This window comes from Barbus barbus (assembly GCF_936440315.1).
Source record: "Barbus barbus genome assembly, chromosome: 9".
NCBI classification, from domain to species: Eukaryota; Metazoa; Chordata; class Actinopteri; order Cypriniformes; family Cyprinidae; genus Barbus; species Barbus barbus.
In genome coordinates, this window is record NC_136737.1 from 4957789 (window position 1) to 4974126 (window position 16338).

The 16338-nt window shown below is 39.0% G+C and overlaps 1 protein-coding gene across 1 annotated transcript; it reads right to left on the bottom strand.

Annotated features, from left to right (window-relative positions):
- Positions 1–5478: 5478 nt before the first annotated feature.
- Positions 5479–12050, bottom strand: rx1 (retinal homeobox gene 1). The gene is made up of 4 exons (XM_079425250.1): positions 11800–12050; positions 10607–10984; positions 7824–8074; positions 5479–7365 (listed from the first exon to the last, which is right to left on the bottom strand). Exons 2-4 carry the CDS (start codon positions 10899–10901, stop codon positions 6919–6921), a joined length of 993 nt encoding a protein of 330 aa, XP_079281376.1. The 5' UTR covers positions 10902–10984; positions 11800–12050; the 3' UTR covers positions 5479–6918.
- Between the last annotated feature and the right edge of the window lie 4288 nt (positions 12051–16338).

A 16338-nucleotide genomic window follows, 5' to 3' on the forward strand; every position in this document is an offset into this window, starting at 1 on the left:
ATCAAATAATCTGTAATTTTTGGTCTTAAAGATAGGAGTAAGACATCCTTTGGAAACTGCAAAGGGTTTACTTGTATTACTCACAATAAAAATAACACTGTGCCTTAAGAAAACAAACAGGATGCACTTTATCTCTGTTTCCTTAAACCTGTGGTGCAGCCATAAAGCTCCAGAAGGAAAAACCATGCATTAAGAGCCGGGGGGTGAAAAATAATTTCAGTATGGTGACGACAATGATGACCGTACTTCATCACAATCATCATCAACCAGTTGCCACTCAGACGCTTCCGTGAGGTCTAGCTCATCCAATGCAACGGTAACACACGGCCCCAGTCCTGACTGTGAAGCAAGTTGCAATACAGACTCAGGCAGATGGACACAACTTACACATAGTCTTCTAGTAGGTTAACATTATCTGATACTTCAGGCCAGCCAGACTCTATTTTTTGGGGGTGTACCTCAGGGTTATAGTTTAGGACCACTTTGTTCTTGTTCTGAGAGAAATGTATTTGGGTGAACCTCAAAAAACCTGTCAAGAACATGTGTAGATCATATTTCTAACTCCATTTCTCTGGGGCATCCCTTAGGGTTATTGTTTATGTTTAGGTCTTTCATACTTGTTCTGTGAAAAATGTATTTGGGACAAGAACACGTCCAAGTCATATTTCAAATTAAAATCAATTATTTTTTTTTTACACTACTTTCGTGCCATTTAAGCACATTTTGCTCCAAACTCCTATTACTGTAATGCAAAAAACCTGGAAAGACCTGGACATCCCAATGGGATCCACCCATTTATGTGGTCAATTGCTCCATGCATGGATGCCGTTGGTCCATCACTGGGCATGACGTATGTGGACCCCACCCCAATAGCCAGTCACACAGTCAGCGATGAAACCATCGAGAGAGAGTACACAATATGAACTACACGCTTTACGTCTGAATAACCCTGAACCTAGAAAACATGAATATCTCAAATGGTTATTATAAAGAATCAGAACATTTCAGTCACTGAGGAAATCCTTTTCTTACAAGTTGAACCAGCTCATTATCTTCCATGTTAACAGGTTTGACGGCGTACAGTCCTGCCGATTTTGCACTCAACGACATGTTGCGGCAGCAGTTGGCCTTCACTAAAGCATTCATCAACTCCACCAGGCGTCACAACACATCAGTGATCAAGTCACTGGGACCTGCTGATTACAGATACACCACACTAGAGGATACTAAAGAGGTCATATTTGATGAGGAACAAAAAAAAATTCAATTTTTCAGTATCTGTTCATCGTGCTTAACTTCAATCATTCATGCATAAATAAAATGTTTACATAAACACTGTGCCCTTTTTAAAACATCTTTATTTTGCTTGTACAATCTCTCAGATTAATCAAAGGAAGCACTTGCGATGACACTGACACCTCTGTGAGTTACAATATGATGCTTGAATCCATTTTACTACAAAAAGAAACCAAGGGCAAGATAACATGTCCAAACAAATGTGAAAAACAGCATTATGACATCCACAGTAAAAAATACAGACCACGTGTGATGGGTGACCACTCTATGCTGGAAGGATCCTGTGGGTCTCTGCTTACTGAGGACGAAAAAGATGAAAAAAACAACACATTCATACATTGTCAGTTAATACTGAGTTTAACTCTTAGGGTTAATAGTTTGAATAAACCCCTAACCATTGTATTAGCATCAATATTAGTGATGATCGTCCAGCGGGACTCCCAATCCTTTATACTGGTCCCACTTGTCCCGGACGTGTTCTACTCTGATAGGGTCTTGAATGCCCTGTTCTTTAGCACCAAGACCTCCTGATCCGCAACAGTCTGCAGGATGAACATGAAGAGAATTATTGCTGGATCAACGGGGTGATTGGTTCATGTGGTGTTTATTGATCACTTGCTCATCTTCGTGAGCATCTGACTCGTCAACAAATGGAGAACACAAATACGTAACTAAAATGTCAACACACTCGCAACGAGAATGAAATCAGAATGCAAATGTTACAAAAAATACTACTGAGACCTTGACGGAGCACAGTTGTACTGCAAAGTCATTTTATATTTAGTGCAGTTAAACGATTAATCGCGATTAATCGCATCCAAAATAAAAGTTTTTGTTTACATGCAGTATATATTTTGAAAATATTTACATGTTTATACATTTATATATTCATGTGCTTATATTTTATAGTATATATAAATATTGGCGCAGCACCACGCAGATGATCAGCGTATGACATCAAAGTACCGCGAGAGCAATTCGAAATATATAAACATAATATATTATTCTCAAACTTTTATTTTGGATGCAATTAATCGCGATTAATCGTTTGACGGTACTAATTATATTATATTATATTATTGTATAACAGTTCATTCTTTTTGTTAGTGATGGGCACTTTCAAAAAGCATTGAATCATTTGTTTTGAACCAGTGTAAAGGAGACTTCGTTATGTCTTGACGCCGCTAGGGGGCGAGGATCTCTGTGAACTCATAACTCAGTGCCTAGTTTTTTACCTGTCTGATCTCAAATTAGTTTCAATTTGTAGACATTTTTAATGATGTGTTTGTATGATGAAAAGCTAAAGTTTTTCTCTTTTAGGGCTGTTTAGCCAAGAGGAAGGCCATCCGGCGTAAAACGTGCCAAATTGGTTGTGCGGATCACTCCTCTGTGGCGCGACCCCTGATGAAGAGAGCAAGTACAGGCCTAAACAGGCCAAGCCCTCCAACTCTCTTACATACAATTCTACATTAATAAAATATAAAGTATATTATACATAAACTTCTTATTAAATGGTATCTGATGGTTGTTAATTGCATTGACCACACTTTCAATGAAACATTAGCAATGGGTCAAGGTGTTTTTAGGCATAAAAGGTGTGTTTTTGTTGCATTTACACAGTTTTGACCAGCAGGCTTCACCAGTGTTTGCAGTTTGGAGTGATTCAAAACAGTGAATCATTTTCAATTGATTCAAAGTTACTCCAGTAGGTGGCAGTAACTTTGTCTTAATCAATTAGGAATAATATAATAATAATATACAAAATAATTATGTGTATACATACTTTGACAGAAACTGCAGGTGGTTCTTAAAAATTAGGTCAGTCTATCAGCGTACTAGACATACTGAAAAAAATCATCTTTTGGAATGATTTTGCATGTAATCTTGTTATAGGTCTACCAGCGTGGCATATATTCTGTTTTTAGCAGATTAGAAACACACTGATTGATTCACCCAGATATGTTTGTGTGAGTAAAAAAAGAGACATTTAGCATTTTATACTTTTTACCTTTAAAGTCATACTAGGTTATAAAGAAGTGCCCTAATTGAAGAATATCCTTATAATGTCTCTAAATGATTAATTTCCAACTGTCCTACTAATCATCAGCACTCCACGTTTACAAAGGATGACAAAAAACCCTTTTCACTTCCACTGATGAGAAGAATACTGGCGCCAGGCCTCAAATCCAGCCCACCACCTCCCACCCATTCTCCATGACCTCTAATTATGTCATGCGAAAAGAGCCGTGTCCCATTGAAAACCTCGCTTAATCAAACCCAATTAATTCCGCTGGCTTCCCGTATTATCCCCTTCGAGGAACGCGTCATCCCCATCAGCCTGTTAACTTCAGCCTGCGCCGTGTCGAGGGAGCAAAATAATAGATTATGCAATTAATTTAGTCGTTAGAGACTTAATTGTTCTTAATGAATACAATAACTCTGTAGGGGTGTCCTGTGATTCAGAGCACCAGGGTTTTCCCTCGATTACCATATGATCACTCAGCAAAATAAACTGAATCAAGTTGTGGTTTTATGTTATAGTTCATAGTGATCACAAAAGATTATCACCATATTGCTGATAGGCTATTAGAAAATATTATGGCCACTTTAAATTTAGTTCATGAGATTGAAACCAGGTCAAATTTAAATTCAAAAACACTACAGACTGACCCACATTCAAAGCATGAGAGTGGAAAAACAGCATATTTCCATCAGCCTGGCGAACAAAGCTTTTCGCAGTGGATGAACTGCTGCTTTCCCATGATTCCTTTGTGCCAGTCCAGCTGAACGCATGCTTACCCACAACCCAGCCGCCCGTCTGCCAAGATGTGCAGCGGTCAGTGGCTGCTCAGTCTCGGCCTGGCCACTAATCCTCGCACTGAACTCATCCTGGCCTGCGGGAAAAAGCTCTAATTGGGGGATTTTCTCCATCATTAACCTTGATGAGCAACCTTCCCACCCTCCATTCCCATCCGCGCAATCGCTAATACTTCCTACCTTGATCACTGCAAAGTTCAGCCACAGTACTAATATTTTTCACTATGTATATTTTTCACTATGCTTACATTAGCAAACCAGATGGCAAGGAGTGTATATTCCAACAATTCTAAAGTCTAATGCAACCTGTTTTCACTGAAACTGAGCATTAATATTGCTACACAAGTGTTAGTTTTGTAAGTGGCTTTACATATTTGAAAAGTAATTTAAATATTTAGTTGTAAATTTAAAAGTAATGCTTTACTAGTTACTTGGGAAAGAATTATGATTACATAACTTGTGTTACTTGTAATGCTTTACTCCAACACTCGTTGCTATGGATTAGCAAATGTGTTTGGAGTGATTGAAGTTGCTAAGCGGTTGCTAGGGTGTGGTGGGTGGTTGCTTGTCATCTTCTCCTTGGCTTCTGTCTCTGCTTAAAGGAATAGCTCACCCAAAAATGAAAATGTTGTCATTTACTCACCCATATGTCGTTCCTAAAACCTGTATAAGCTTAGTTCTTATGTTGAAAACAAAAGAAGATATTTTGAAGAATTTTGAAGAACCAAACAGTTGTTGGTCCCCATGACTTTCATAGTAAGGAAAGAAATGCAAGTCAGTTGGGACCATCAACTGTTTGATTACCAGCATCCCTCATAATATTTAGAAAGAAACTCATACAGGAATGACATGAGGGTGAGTAAATGATGACAAATTTTCATTTTTAGGCGAACGATCCCTTTAAGATCAATGGAATTTATTTCACTCCTAAATGTAAAATCTGGACCAAAGCTAGTCCACACCTTCTGCACTGTGGTAATCATCATATCAAACTGTACAACACGAAAAAACCCATGTTCACACCCTTTGCTCTTTTCCCAGCACATGTTTTTTGGGGCCCCAGATGGCCCCATAGTGTCCCATCTGTCCAAGAGCATTGCTCACACATCATGAATACAGCCGAGCACCAGGCACTCTGAACATGTGCCTGAACAGCAGCGTCAGGAGGCAATTAGGGAACAGCGGACCCTGGGGCCAATGCCCCCTCCCGGGCCAGGCTGATTGACTGGAACCTCATCTTCCTAACAGGCTGGCTCGGCGCCACCATTTAGGAGACCAGACAGGAGGGGCTGTGAAATAGGTGTGTCTTTTCCTGTAGCTCAACCAGAGACATAGACGTCCAAAAAACAAGTCAACAGCAAATCTCTGAGAAACTCGATTTGTTTATTCTTAAGAACATTTGTGGACATTCACTTCTCTGCTTGATTCAAAGGTAATTGTGAAAGGATCTAGGACACATTACAAACATAGGAGCCACATTCATATTCTTGGACAAAAATAACATCACACACTCATATTAATTACCCATGATTGTCATATTGCTGTCTAACTTTGGCTTTTCAATTTTTCAAACTGTGCAAGTCATCTAAACGTCATAGATTCGGTTTGTAAACTAATGTTTGGCCCAAAGGACCCCAGAACTGTGGAAAGCAACATTAAACAAAAAACAACTGACTTGTACAGTTTAATCAACTGTATATATTCATAACATCTAGAAACTCGTCATCCTTGACATCCTTAAACAGCTAAAACATTATTAGTAAGCATAGTTTGTTCAAATGAATAATATAATCATCCTGAATCATATTTAATACCTTTCATGACAGGAGTCAATATCTAGCTGTCCAGAACTTTATTAGTCAAACACAACTACACATGATTTATTGCTACAAAAACTCTGGCAACATGAACTGAGTGAGTTTCCTTTCGAAAATAAGCAGCGAATCCCGCTTTTTTGTGGGCGATGACATTGGTCCTTTGAAGCCAGGTCTGTTTTGAAAGTTAATTATTCTCGGAGTCATCATAAAATTACACTTAAAGCACAGTGATGGTGTTTCATCTAAAAAAAACCTTCTGATTTTGATTGGTGTCTTAAAGTGACAAGTCTCTGACAATCTTTCCTTCTAAAGAAGCTGAAACAAAAAGATCGGATTTGCATCAACTGGCCCAAACAAAGAGGGAGTCATGATGGGGTGATGGCAGGTAGTTTCCCCTTCTGCTCTTCTGCACGTACAGGAGACTGGTCTGCCAATAAGCATTTGCCTCTAATGAACACTGAGGCGTACAAACTTCTCCCCCAAAACATTTCTGCCCCTTGTCCTTGCCTTTGTGATCAAAACGAGGGATGAAATCAGCTGCCTGTGTATGAGGTCCTTTCTAACCACTGACCATATTTATCTTCTGTTTCAACCCAAAACAGCTGGACCAGTCTTTCAAGAGGAAGTGTGAATTTGCGGACAGAGGTCATGTGATGCAAAACACGCCCTCATATTCACATTTCAGTAACTCTGGTTTTAGAATCCATTCCAAAACCAATTAAACCTGTTAGGACAGTGAAAGACATAAAACACGCCAATGTGTGCCTTACAAATACATATATGGAACATGCTAAACAACTTTTTCTTTATCCAGACTTAGCTGTTGTTATATCCAGTTGCAAAAAATAAATAACTCATTTAACGCCTACATTTTGCTTCCCCAAAGTTTTCTGACCTGGAGAAGAGACAAGAAACATGGTTCTTGAGTAGCCTTCAGTGCCAATTAGTAACCAAGAAATATGAAGGCCCACAGTCAAAGAGAGATGTCTTAGCACATGGGTTGCCAGGTTTTGTCCATGGACTGGATGTGCTCCTTAGCTTTCATCCTCAGAGCAGCAATGCTTGAACTGCGCTGATCTACATCCTCCAGAGGGTATTTGTCGGTGAAGGGAGGAGGGCATTGGTATGGAGGTGGCGCCATGGGCTGCATGCTTTGGGCCATTGTTTGGGATGGACTGAGGAAACCATGACTGGAATAGCCAGCTTGCAGTCCTTGTGTAGGACCCATGAACCCTGGGATGCTGTGCACTGGAGTGGCACTAGATAGAGGGGAGGGCAGCCAAGGGTCAAGGGGCAGCGTGTTGTTCATGGGCCCCACGGAGGGGTGCATTGGGGGCCGGTTGAAGGAGAGCATGGGGGAGTCATGGAGCTTCATAGTGCTGGCATCTATTTTCTCCTGTCGCCTCCATTTGGCTCTGCGATTCTGGAACCAAACCTGGGCAAACACACACACCTCAATTAATCAATCTGTTATGGTAACCCTATGCTTGTAAGATGGTGTTTCACAAAAACCATCTGTGCAATAAGACTATTTGTTTGCCGAACTTACTGGGAAACGACCAAAGTTAGATTTGTCATGGATCATGCTTAGAAACCCCACTGAAAAGACCAGCTGAGGTGTGAATGCTGATTAGTGCTACTTGGTCTTTTCGCTGAAGTTGCTTGAACAAGGTCTTGCAAAATAAGCTGGTTCTTTTTTAAAGTGGTCAACTAATGTGGACTTGCTGGTATCAGCTCGTCTGTGGTTGAGCAACCAGATGAGGAGAAACCAAAACTCCAGCATCTCACGGTAGGAACCAGCATACCAGATCCAAAGCATAACGTACATTGGAAACACGGTATGATCTCCTCTGAAACTGATACTTTTAATTTCACAAAGAGATTGAAACACACCTGCACTCGAACTTCAGGGAGGTTGACTTTCATGGCCAGCTCCTCTCGGCTGTAAACATCAGGGTAGTGGGACTTCTCGAAGGCTCGCTCAAGCTCGTGGAGCTGGTAGGTAGTGAAGGTGGTGCGGTTGCGGCGGTGCTTTTTCTTGGGTTGCTCCCCATCGGCCGAGTCTGGAGACTTGCTGTCACTCTCAATGGACTTCCGCAGGTCGCTCAAGTCCCCGTCGCACTTGTTGGAGAATATGTCAGCGTCTAAAGCCACAGGTGACAGAAGAACAAAAGACATGACTTGAGAGTCCACTTTAAACAGACTTTTGCATGATGTTTCAACAGAATTGCATTATGAATATATTGCAAGATTGCAATCCCACTGGAACAACCTGGGATTAAGAACCATATCCAAGGGCACAAAGTTCTTTTGGGATTGAACAAGCAACGTTGCTATTACCAGTCCTGATTCTTGACCACTAGCACCACACAACCTACTATTTTACACTGCAGTAAAATTAAGTAGTGGAAAGATGACTAATATGATCTCTGTTATTTACAGATGGTGACTACATGTAAATTCATTAATGATCTGGTATTTCCAAAATACCATTCTAATACCATAATGTTCCTGGCCAAAAGCTCTTGTAATACACAGGCTTGGACTAGAGAAGTTTTATTGTCACTGATGGTAGGCATGGCTTTCACTGAGGGTTTCGCATCCTGTAATCCAAGCAGAAACAGATGTAGCTGTTAATTCCCCTGATGGTTTCCCTATAGACCAGACCATAATCTACCTAAGGGCTTAATTTGATTCTACCCCATGTCCTCAACATAAGGTTATGTTTCTAGGAAAAGCTTTACCTTGGTGAACTGGAAAGAACCACTGGCAGTTGGCAAGATAATTCAGTTAATTCCAGTAAAATACTTGTCATCAGGGCAAGTGGATTTGTGTACTGCACTCATAAGATGTAGGTTGGTGCTGTCCAACTGTAAACAAGCTCAGAACACATGCTGACTAAACAAGTGAACATTAACAACAATAGCTGCAAAGTTGTTATGTACATGCAAACCAAATAGCTGTTAACATTAAATTGGTGATAGTATCATGAAGCTAGCAAGTCATGGATACGGCCCCAAAATGGTATCTACAGACATTTTCAATGCTGAAAATATGAAAAAAAGAAGATTTAAAAATATAAAACGTGTTACACATTGATAATACTACACTTTTATCTGTTAGCATTTTTCATTAGTTATAAAATGCTGCAGGTTCTGTTTGTAACTCAGATGCTGCAGGTTCAATCCCAGATAAGATCAACCAATGAACTGGACTTGAAGTGAACCCTTATCATTACTGTGTCCTTGAGGACACTTAACTGCAGATTTAAGCTTCCTGGGGTGACTGTCCTTGCAATCAGCACATGGCAAGTTCACGCTTTGGGAAAAGTGTATGCTAATGAACACAGACTTTCTGACTACCTGAATACACTTATCCGTAGTGGAAATAAAATGCATGTAGGTTATCTAGAATGGATAACACTCCATAAAACAGTGATTGCATGAAAACAAAGTATGAAAACAACTCAGAAGTACAAGGCAGGAATTTAATTATCAGGCAGGAACAAGCGTTCTGGGTTAGCGGAGCTAGCATCATTAACAGGCAATAGACTGAACTCACACAATGGTAGGGGGTCAATCCTGGTTCAAGGATCAGCACACCGCCTGTCAGATTCAAGACAGCCCAATAAAAACGCTCAGACTTGCTGGCAACTCGCGTAAAATGAGGACAATCGATCTCAAAGGCTCAAACCGTTCAAAAGGATCTTGTCCCTTTTGAGTCATGATAACAGACAAGTCAACTCTGGGTCATGCAAGAGATTCTCTCATCACAGGACTAAGAAGCATGATGGATTATGAGCCCAATGAAAAAAAAAACTGGCGCAGGATGGAAAAATGATTATGTCGGCATGCATAGTTGTGCAATCTTGTTTAAGATAGGAGAAGATTATAGGAATTCCACAAGGGGATGAAAACCAGGGATGAGCCCCATTGCCAAATTATTTTCAGATTTGAAAAGGCCTTGTAAAGACTTGAAAATGTGATCGCTCTGTCGTATTTAGACTCGACTGAGCCTGGCATATTACCACTGCCAAAAAACACTCCATAAAAACAAGATCTCTTCATAATTGCAAGAGTTTCTCAAGTTTGAATGCTTGACTAATGGATGTCCCAATTCTCCTCAAACAAAGTCTACTATTTCTGAAGATTCTTCCAAGACCAAATTATTTTAGCTATTATCTTAATGCATGTCAAACAATATTCTAATTAGGAATTTTAGATTAAACATCTGAGGCAACTTTCAAGTGTACAACACTATGAAAGAACAACTAAGCAAAACAATCATCCTCTAGGAGCATCCATCTTTCTACATTCCATAGTGGAAACTATGGATGACATAGAAACAGAATGCATCTAGGGAACTGTGCCGTTGGTTTTGCAAGTTGCGTAAAAGAAGCATCAGACTTTCGTTTAGGTCTCTTAAGGTGATGCTTGATGCTAGGTCTCTTAAGGTGATGCTTGATGCTAATGCCCTGGCGAGCTGCCACTGTCATCTTAAAATGACAGTGGCAGGAGGTGACAAAATCAACAGGAGGGCTCAGCATAAGAACTTGGTCTGTGTCAGTTTCTGGGTTTTAGTTTTTAACAGTGTGTCTCAATGTACTAACCTTCACAGGAGGCTAGTTAGGGAGTAATTGCAAGAAACACTTGATATTTGTCCCATAAAGAACTCACCGTGAAATGCAGGTTGCTCCGAGCCATCCCTGAGGGGTAGCAGTTGCCTGTAGGGTTGTACCCGCTGGTCCTGCTTCCCTGGATCTCCAAGACGTTCACCTCCAACTTTGTGTGATACAACATTGCTGCCAGGGTTGAGCAAAGGATCCTGGTCCTTGTTGAAGCCCAGGATGACATCTATACTGTGGACACGGGCACCCACCGCCACGCCCCCTGCTTTGACCAACTCATGGAAGTTACTGGGCGAAAGACAGCTGTCATCCACCATGTTCATGGTGTCCAGTGACAAATGCATTCGAATGCTGGGATGAGGCCGTCCAACTAATGAAAACACTTGATCTTGATCTGATTGAGGAATCCAAAACGGACTGGTTTTACCTAGTTGGAGATTTCAAAGAGAGAATAAAATCAACAAGTGTACTAAATAATGCATTAGAAGCTAATTTCTTCATTAATATTTCTTTATAAATGGCTTAATAAGTTCTAATTTCTATGACTATTTATAGAATAAATAAGATATTGTCCAGGTATTAATGGTTTGGCTAAGCAAGTTCAAATAACTCTTCTATTTTCTTTTTTTCCAACTTTATTTTTAAAGACAATGTAAAATTTAAATAATAATAATATATAAACAGTTTATAAATGTATATGTAATTAACACATATCCAAGCATATAAAAACACACAATATAGTATTTTTTAATACAATAAATGGTTGACACCCAAAAAGACAACAAAACACAATATAATATCTGTATAAATCAATATAAATCAGATGATCTAGGCATATGACAAAATTCATAATTACTGATAATCTGACAACTGCAAAATTAGCATTTTTCTTCTATAAATCCAAATACATAACCAGATTCAAATAATATCTAAACCTCCAAAATTGAGTTTATATAAAAATGTGTTAGATAAATATAAATATTTATATTCAAAATTATATATTTATGCATTATATATTAAATATATACATTTAATAATTATATTACAGCTACATGAACATGTCTATAATAGTATATTTTAATATTATAGCAATTATATATATTTTTAATATGTAATATCTGTGTATCATGTATATTATCAAAACCCAAGAATGTCAACTAATTCAAATATTGAAAAAAATTCTGTGAATGTTTTTTTTAAGAAAGTTTCTACAGGACAGAGTGACCGCAGTATGGGACGTACCTCTGACACGAGATGCTCCGTGCGCTTTCTGTCTCCAGACTGACCCGCATCCACCTGTTTCTCCCTGCAGCGGGTCACATGCGGGTGATGAGCACGCCTCCGTCTGCTACTGTATGCCCCAACCGACCTCAACCGCTCTCACTTTAAACATGAAAACATACACGAATGCACAGAAGTTCTCCAGTGGATTCCGCTGGACAGAGAGCTGGTGTGTGTGTGTGTGTGTGTCTCTTCAGAAAGGAAATAATAGCAAGGGATTACAGGAGCTCATTAATTGGGACTCTTCCCCCTTAAGAATGATTGACAGACGGTTTCTGCTCAAGTAATTGCTCTAAATGGAGCTTGAATTCACCCCACAGGAGGAGGGCGACACTAATGAAGCCGTTTCTCCTTCCTCTTACAAAATTCAATTGTTTTAGAGACAAAAGGATGAACTGAAAGTTTTCACTTGTGCCTGTACTATTAAAACTAAAAGATCTTTCACCGGAAATAAATATATATAATTTTTTTTTTTAAATATTCAGATACTTTTTAATATAATAAAGATATGAATAAATAATGTGATCAAATATTAATACAATTTATAATTTTTATAAAATGTGAAAAAAATAAATTTAAATATGTATATTAACATAGATAAACTGATGACATGTGGTGCATGACTACTAATAGGATGCGTGAACTGCATGCTTCACAGAAGGTATTACACTAAATACTATCACCTGCGGCATAATTAGCCGAGTAATTAAAGCAAACGACATGAGCGCAGACTTGTTTAATAACTCATTAAAGAGTTAACCTAGCCAAACTCATGAGTGATCATTGCTTATTAAGTGATATGACCTCGGAACAAGATTAACTCGCTCACGTTAAAATGAATCCATGTAAAAGATCTTACTGCTTCTACCAACACGACTGTATTTGCTCATTTCTTCTATATTTGTGTCAAATATAGTACAAACTGTAATTTCTATTAAACATACAACAGAAACATAAATTCTCGGGCTTGTAGACACTTATTGTCTTGTCTTGGTATGTTGGAGAAGTCTAAAACTTTGATGGGCTAATGGAGGTTGATCAGCGACACCTACAATGAGGCTAAAGACATTGAAGATTGCCTCTGACCTCAATGAAGTCTTAAGATACTTTGAAGAAGCTCACTTATTGTATTTGTTTAGGGTCAGTGTTAGTGTACAGAAGTGAGACGAAACATGAAGAGTAAAGAAATGGTCTGAAATTTTGGTTAATGGAAAGTATGTCTTCCAAAAACCTCTCAAATCTCATTTGAAATCTACAATTCATTGGCTCAGCCAAATGATACAGCCAGTGCATGTGCCTAAAACCAGCCAACATGAAAGACCCCCAAGAAAGTTTGACTTTAACCGTATGTTTGCATACATGTTGCCAGATTGATGTCTAAGTCTTGTGAGCCATGGTCAATCCTCAAAGGACAAGGTTGAAGATAGAAAATACCTGGAAAGCTTGGAGTTTCATCCTACAGCTGCATCTCACGTGCATGGGATCCATGTGGGCTCATGAGGCATTTGAGGATAATGGGAGTTCCTAGAATTGAATGTGAATCTATCCATCTATACATCCTCCAATCCTCCTACTTAGCAGCATCTGTCTTTCCCATATATTTGGAGCCAGTGTGTCCAATCAAACTCTAATGCATTTAAGTGCAATTTGGATTTACTTGGTGGAAGCTAGTCGAACATGGACATGCTGAGAACATGCCACTTGTCCAACCTTAACTAACTTCTCCAAACCAACACCAAATTGCATTAAAATACTCTAGAGTTTGATTGGGCTAATATGCAAATATGTCGGAATTCAATTTTGTACAGTAAACAATTGTGGTTGGGAATGTCAAATCTTGGTCCAACCAGTTGAGAACCATTGACTAGACTATTGGTTCAACCCGCTGGGAACCACCATTGGTCCAACCAGTTGGGAACCAACGACTAGACTGTTGATCCAACCAGTTGGGAACCACCAAATAGACCATTGGTCCAACCAGTTGGGAACCACTGACTAGACTATTGGTTCAACCCGCTGGGAACCACCATTGGTCCAACCAGTTGGGAACCAACGACTAGAATGTTGATCCTACCAGCTGAGAACCACCAACTAGACTATTGGTCTAACCATTTTGGAACCACGACTAGACTATTGGTCTTGGTCATCTTGAGAGGTCACTTCTTTTCAACAGTTCTTGTTGAGTTCTTGTTTTGATTTTTGATGGGATTGGACGAGAGATGTATTTCCTGAATCTCCGCACTTGTTTCCTCATTACACTAATTGAGTACAAATTGGCTCAGAAGGTGCAGCGCAGCTATCAAGTGGATTAGGTTTATCAGATGACAACGTAAAGCCCTCTGATCCTATTAGACGCAAAGCAGCTAACGCAGAGGAGCTGTGTCAGCTCACCGGGGGGAAGCAAGGAGAAAGACAAGAGGCAGAAAGTTGGCTATTGTACACAACGTTTTGTAAACAGAAAGCATTTTATGCAATTCAGCTTATCACCATGACAACTAGCTCCGCTCTTTATATGCATGATCATGAGTAAAATGGGCTTTGTGAATCCTAAATTTCAACTAAATTAATGTCTGTTCACACCAAAAACAATAACTATAACAATAATGATATAGAAAATCATTCTAAATTTAGTAGAGTCTACAACAATGTTGTTGGAATCAGTTTCAATTTTTTTTTTCTCCAGCTGATGAATGATAAAAACATTGACAGTCAATCAGAATCCATTATGCTTTAACGAGCTCAAGCATTTAAAGTGCCAGACAACATAACTGAAGTGTCCAAATGTAATTAACAGGGTGTTGTGGTGCATTGGTGTAGATGCTAATATACTTATCATTCTTAGTGTAAACGGCCTTAAGGCCCAATGTATCTGCTTGATGAGTGTAGTTTTTGGGATGTTTATATATTGCTAATAGTTTTTGTTTTAAATCCCAGCCATTAACATGACTTGCTTCTTGCCATTGCTAATTTGTAAAATGGGACTTCATCTAGATTTTATGCAACAAATCATTTGTGTGCCCAAGCAAACAAGAGAACTCTTTGAAATTTGAAATGCACCATGTACAACTTTTATGAGCACATTAGCATATAAATACTAGCCTCAAAGCTAGAGGATATGGACCACAATCCACAAAAATCTAATTCTGATTTAAACGGGTCCTTAAATGGTGACGTTAGAAGTCTTCATGCAAACCTGACCTGTAAGCAAGATTAATTGGGACGAATGCGAATACGAATTATTATACGAATATAATACGAATTAGTTAGCGATATAGCTTACAACAACACATAGTGGCAGTTTTGGTTACTGATGTTTTTGCATAAATTGCAAATCTTTGTATTATCAGTGACTTTTACCAGTAAAACGGAAGCTATTGAGATAAAGTGAGAAATGTCCAGCTAATGCTTGCGCCCATGCAATTTAAAATAAAATGGCTTTTAAAGGGCTAGTAATCTAAAACTCGTCATCATTTACTCACCCTCATGTTTTTCCAAACCTGTATGAGTTTCTTTCTTCTGTTTAACACCAAAGAAGCTATTGTGAAGAATGTGAGTGAAGAAACAGTTCCCATTTACTTTCATAGTATGGAAAAAAATTACTATGGATGTGAATGGGGTCCAGAAGCTGTTTGGAAACTTTGTTGAGGAAATATGAGGAAAAAACTGCACCTTTAAAACATTACTTGGCCTCAACTGAACTATTGCATGGCATGTCAGAATGTGGGTAGCTATCCAAAAATGGACCAATCCTGTTCAGAGTGACTTACACACATTTATCCCGCAGTGTTGTCCTCCCTGTTCTCCTGACATCTTTTTGTAATAAGCAGATTAGCACGTAAGACCCCTCTGTCGACCCAGTGAATGCGCGACTGTGTGCAGTTTACCTGTACCGCGATTAACCAAACAACCATATGGAGGCTAACACTGGAATTCAGCATCGATTCTCTCAGATTCTCACATCCAGCCAGAAATTTCACAAACGTGACGGTTGATCATGGAACCCCTGTTGGGAAGAGACTTAAAAATGATAGCCAGGTTAATTTAATTTAATCCAATTAAATTAACTCTTTAACCCTTTGCTAATTAAAACCAGCACAATTACTAGCGGTCAACTGCACAATGTGTAGTAAGATGCGTCACACATGTAAACTGCTAAACTATTCATTGTTTAGGTGGTTTTGTAATATGTGATAAATCAAGCATCACTGTTACTAGTGATCATATAGTTAGAATTAGTGATCTGATCAAACACCTTACACTAAGTAGTAACCTATTGTGCTCCAGACATGAATAATTTCTCAAATCTGTACGATGTGATTGCATAGCACCCCTCTGGCAACTATTGCATGGGTAAACATCACGTCGTCCAAAAAAAAAAAAAAATAGTTTTTATTAGTAACACACTACGGATTAATAATGCCTTTCAAACAGATTTCAGAGGTTTCTGCTGCATCAGTGAACGTGTTATGCCCTTAACTTGTGTTTTTGTCCCCATTTGCC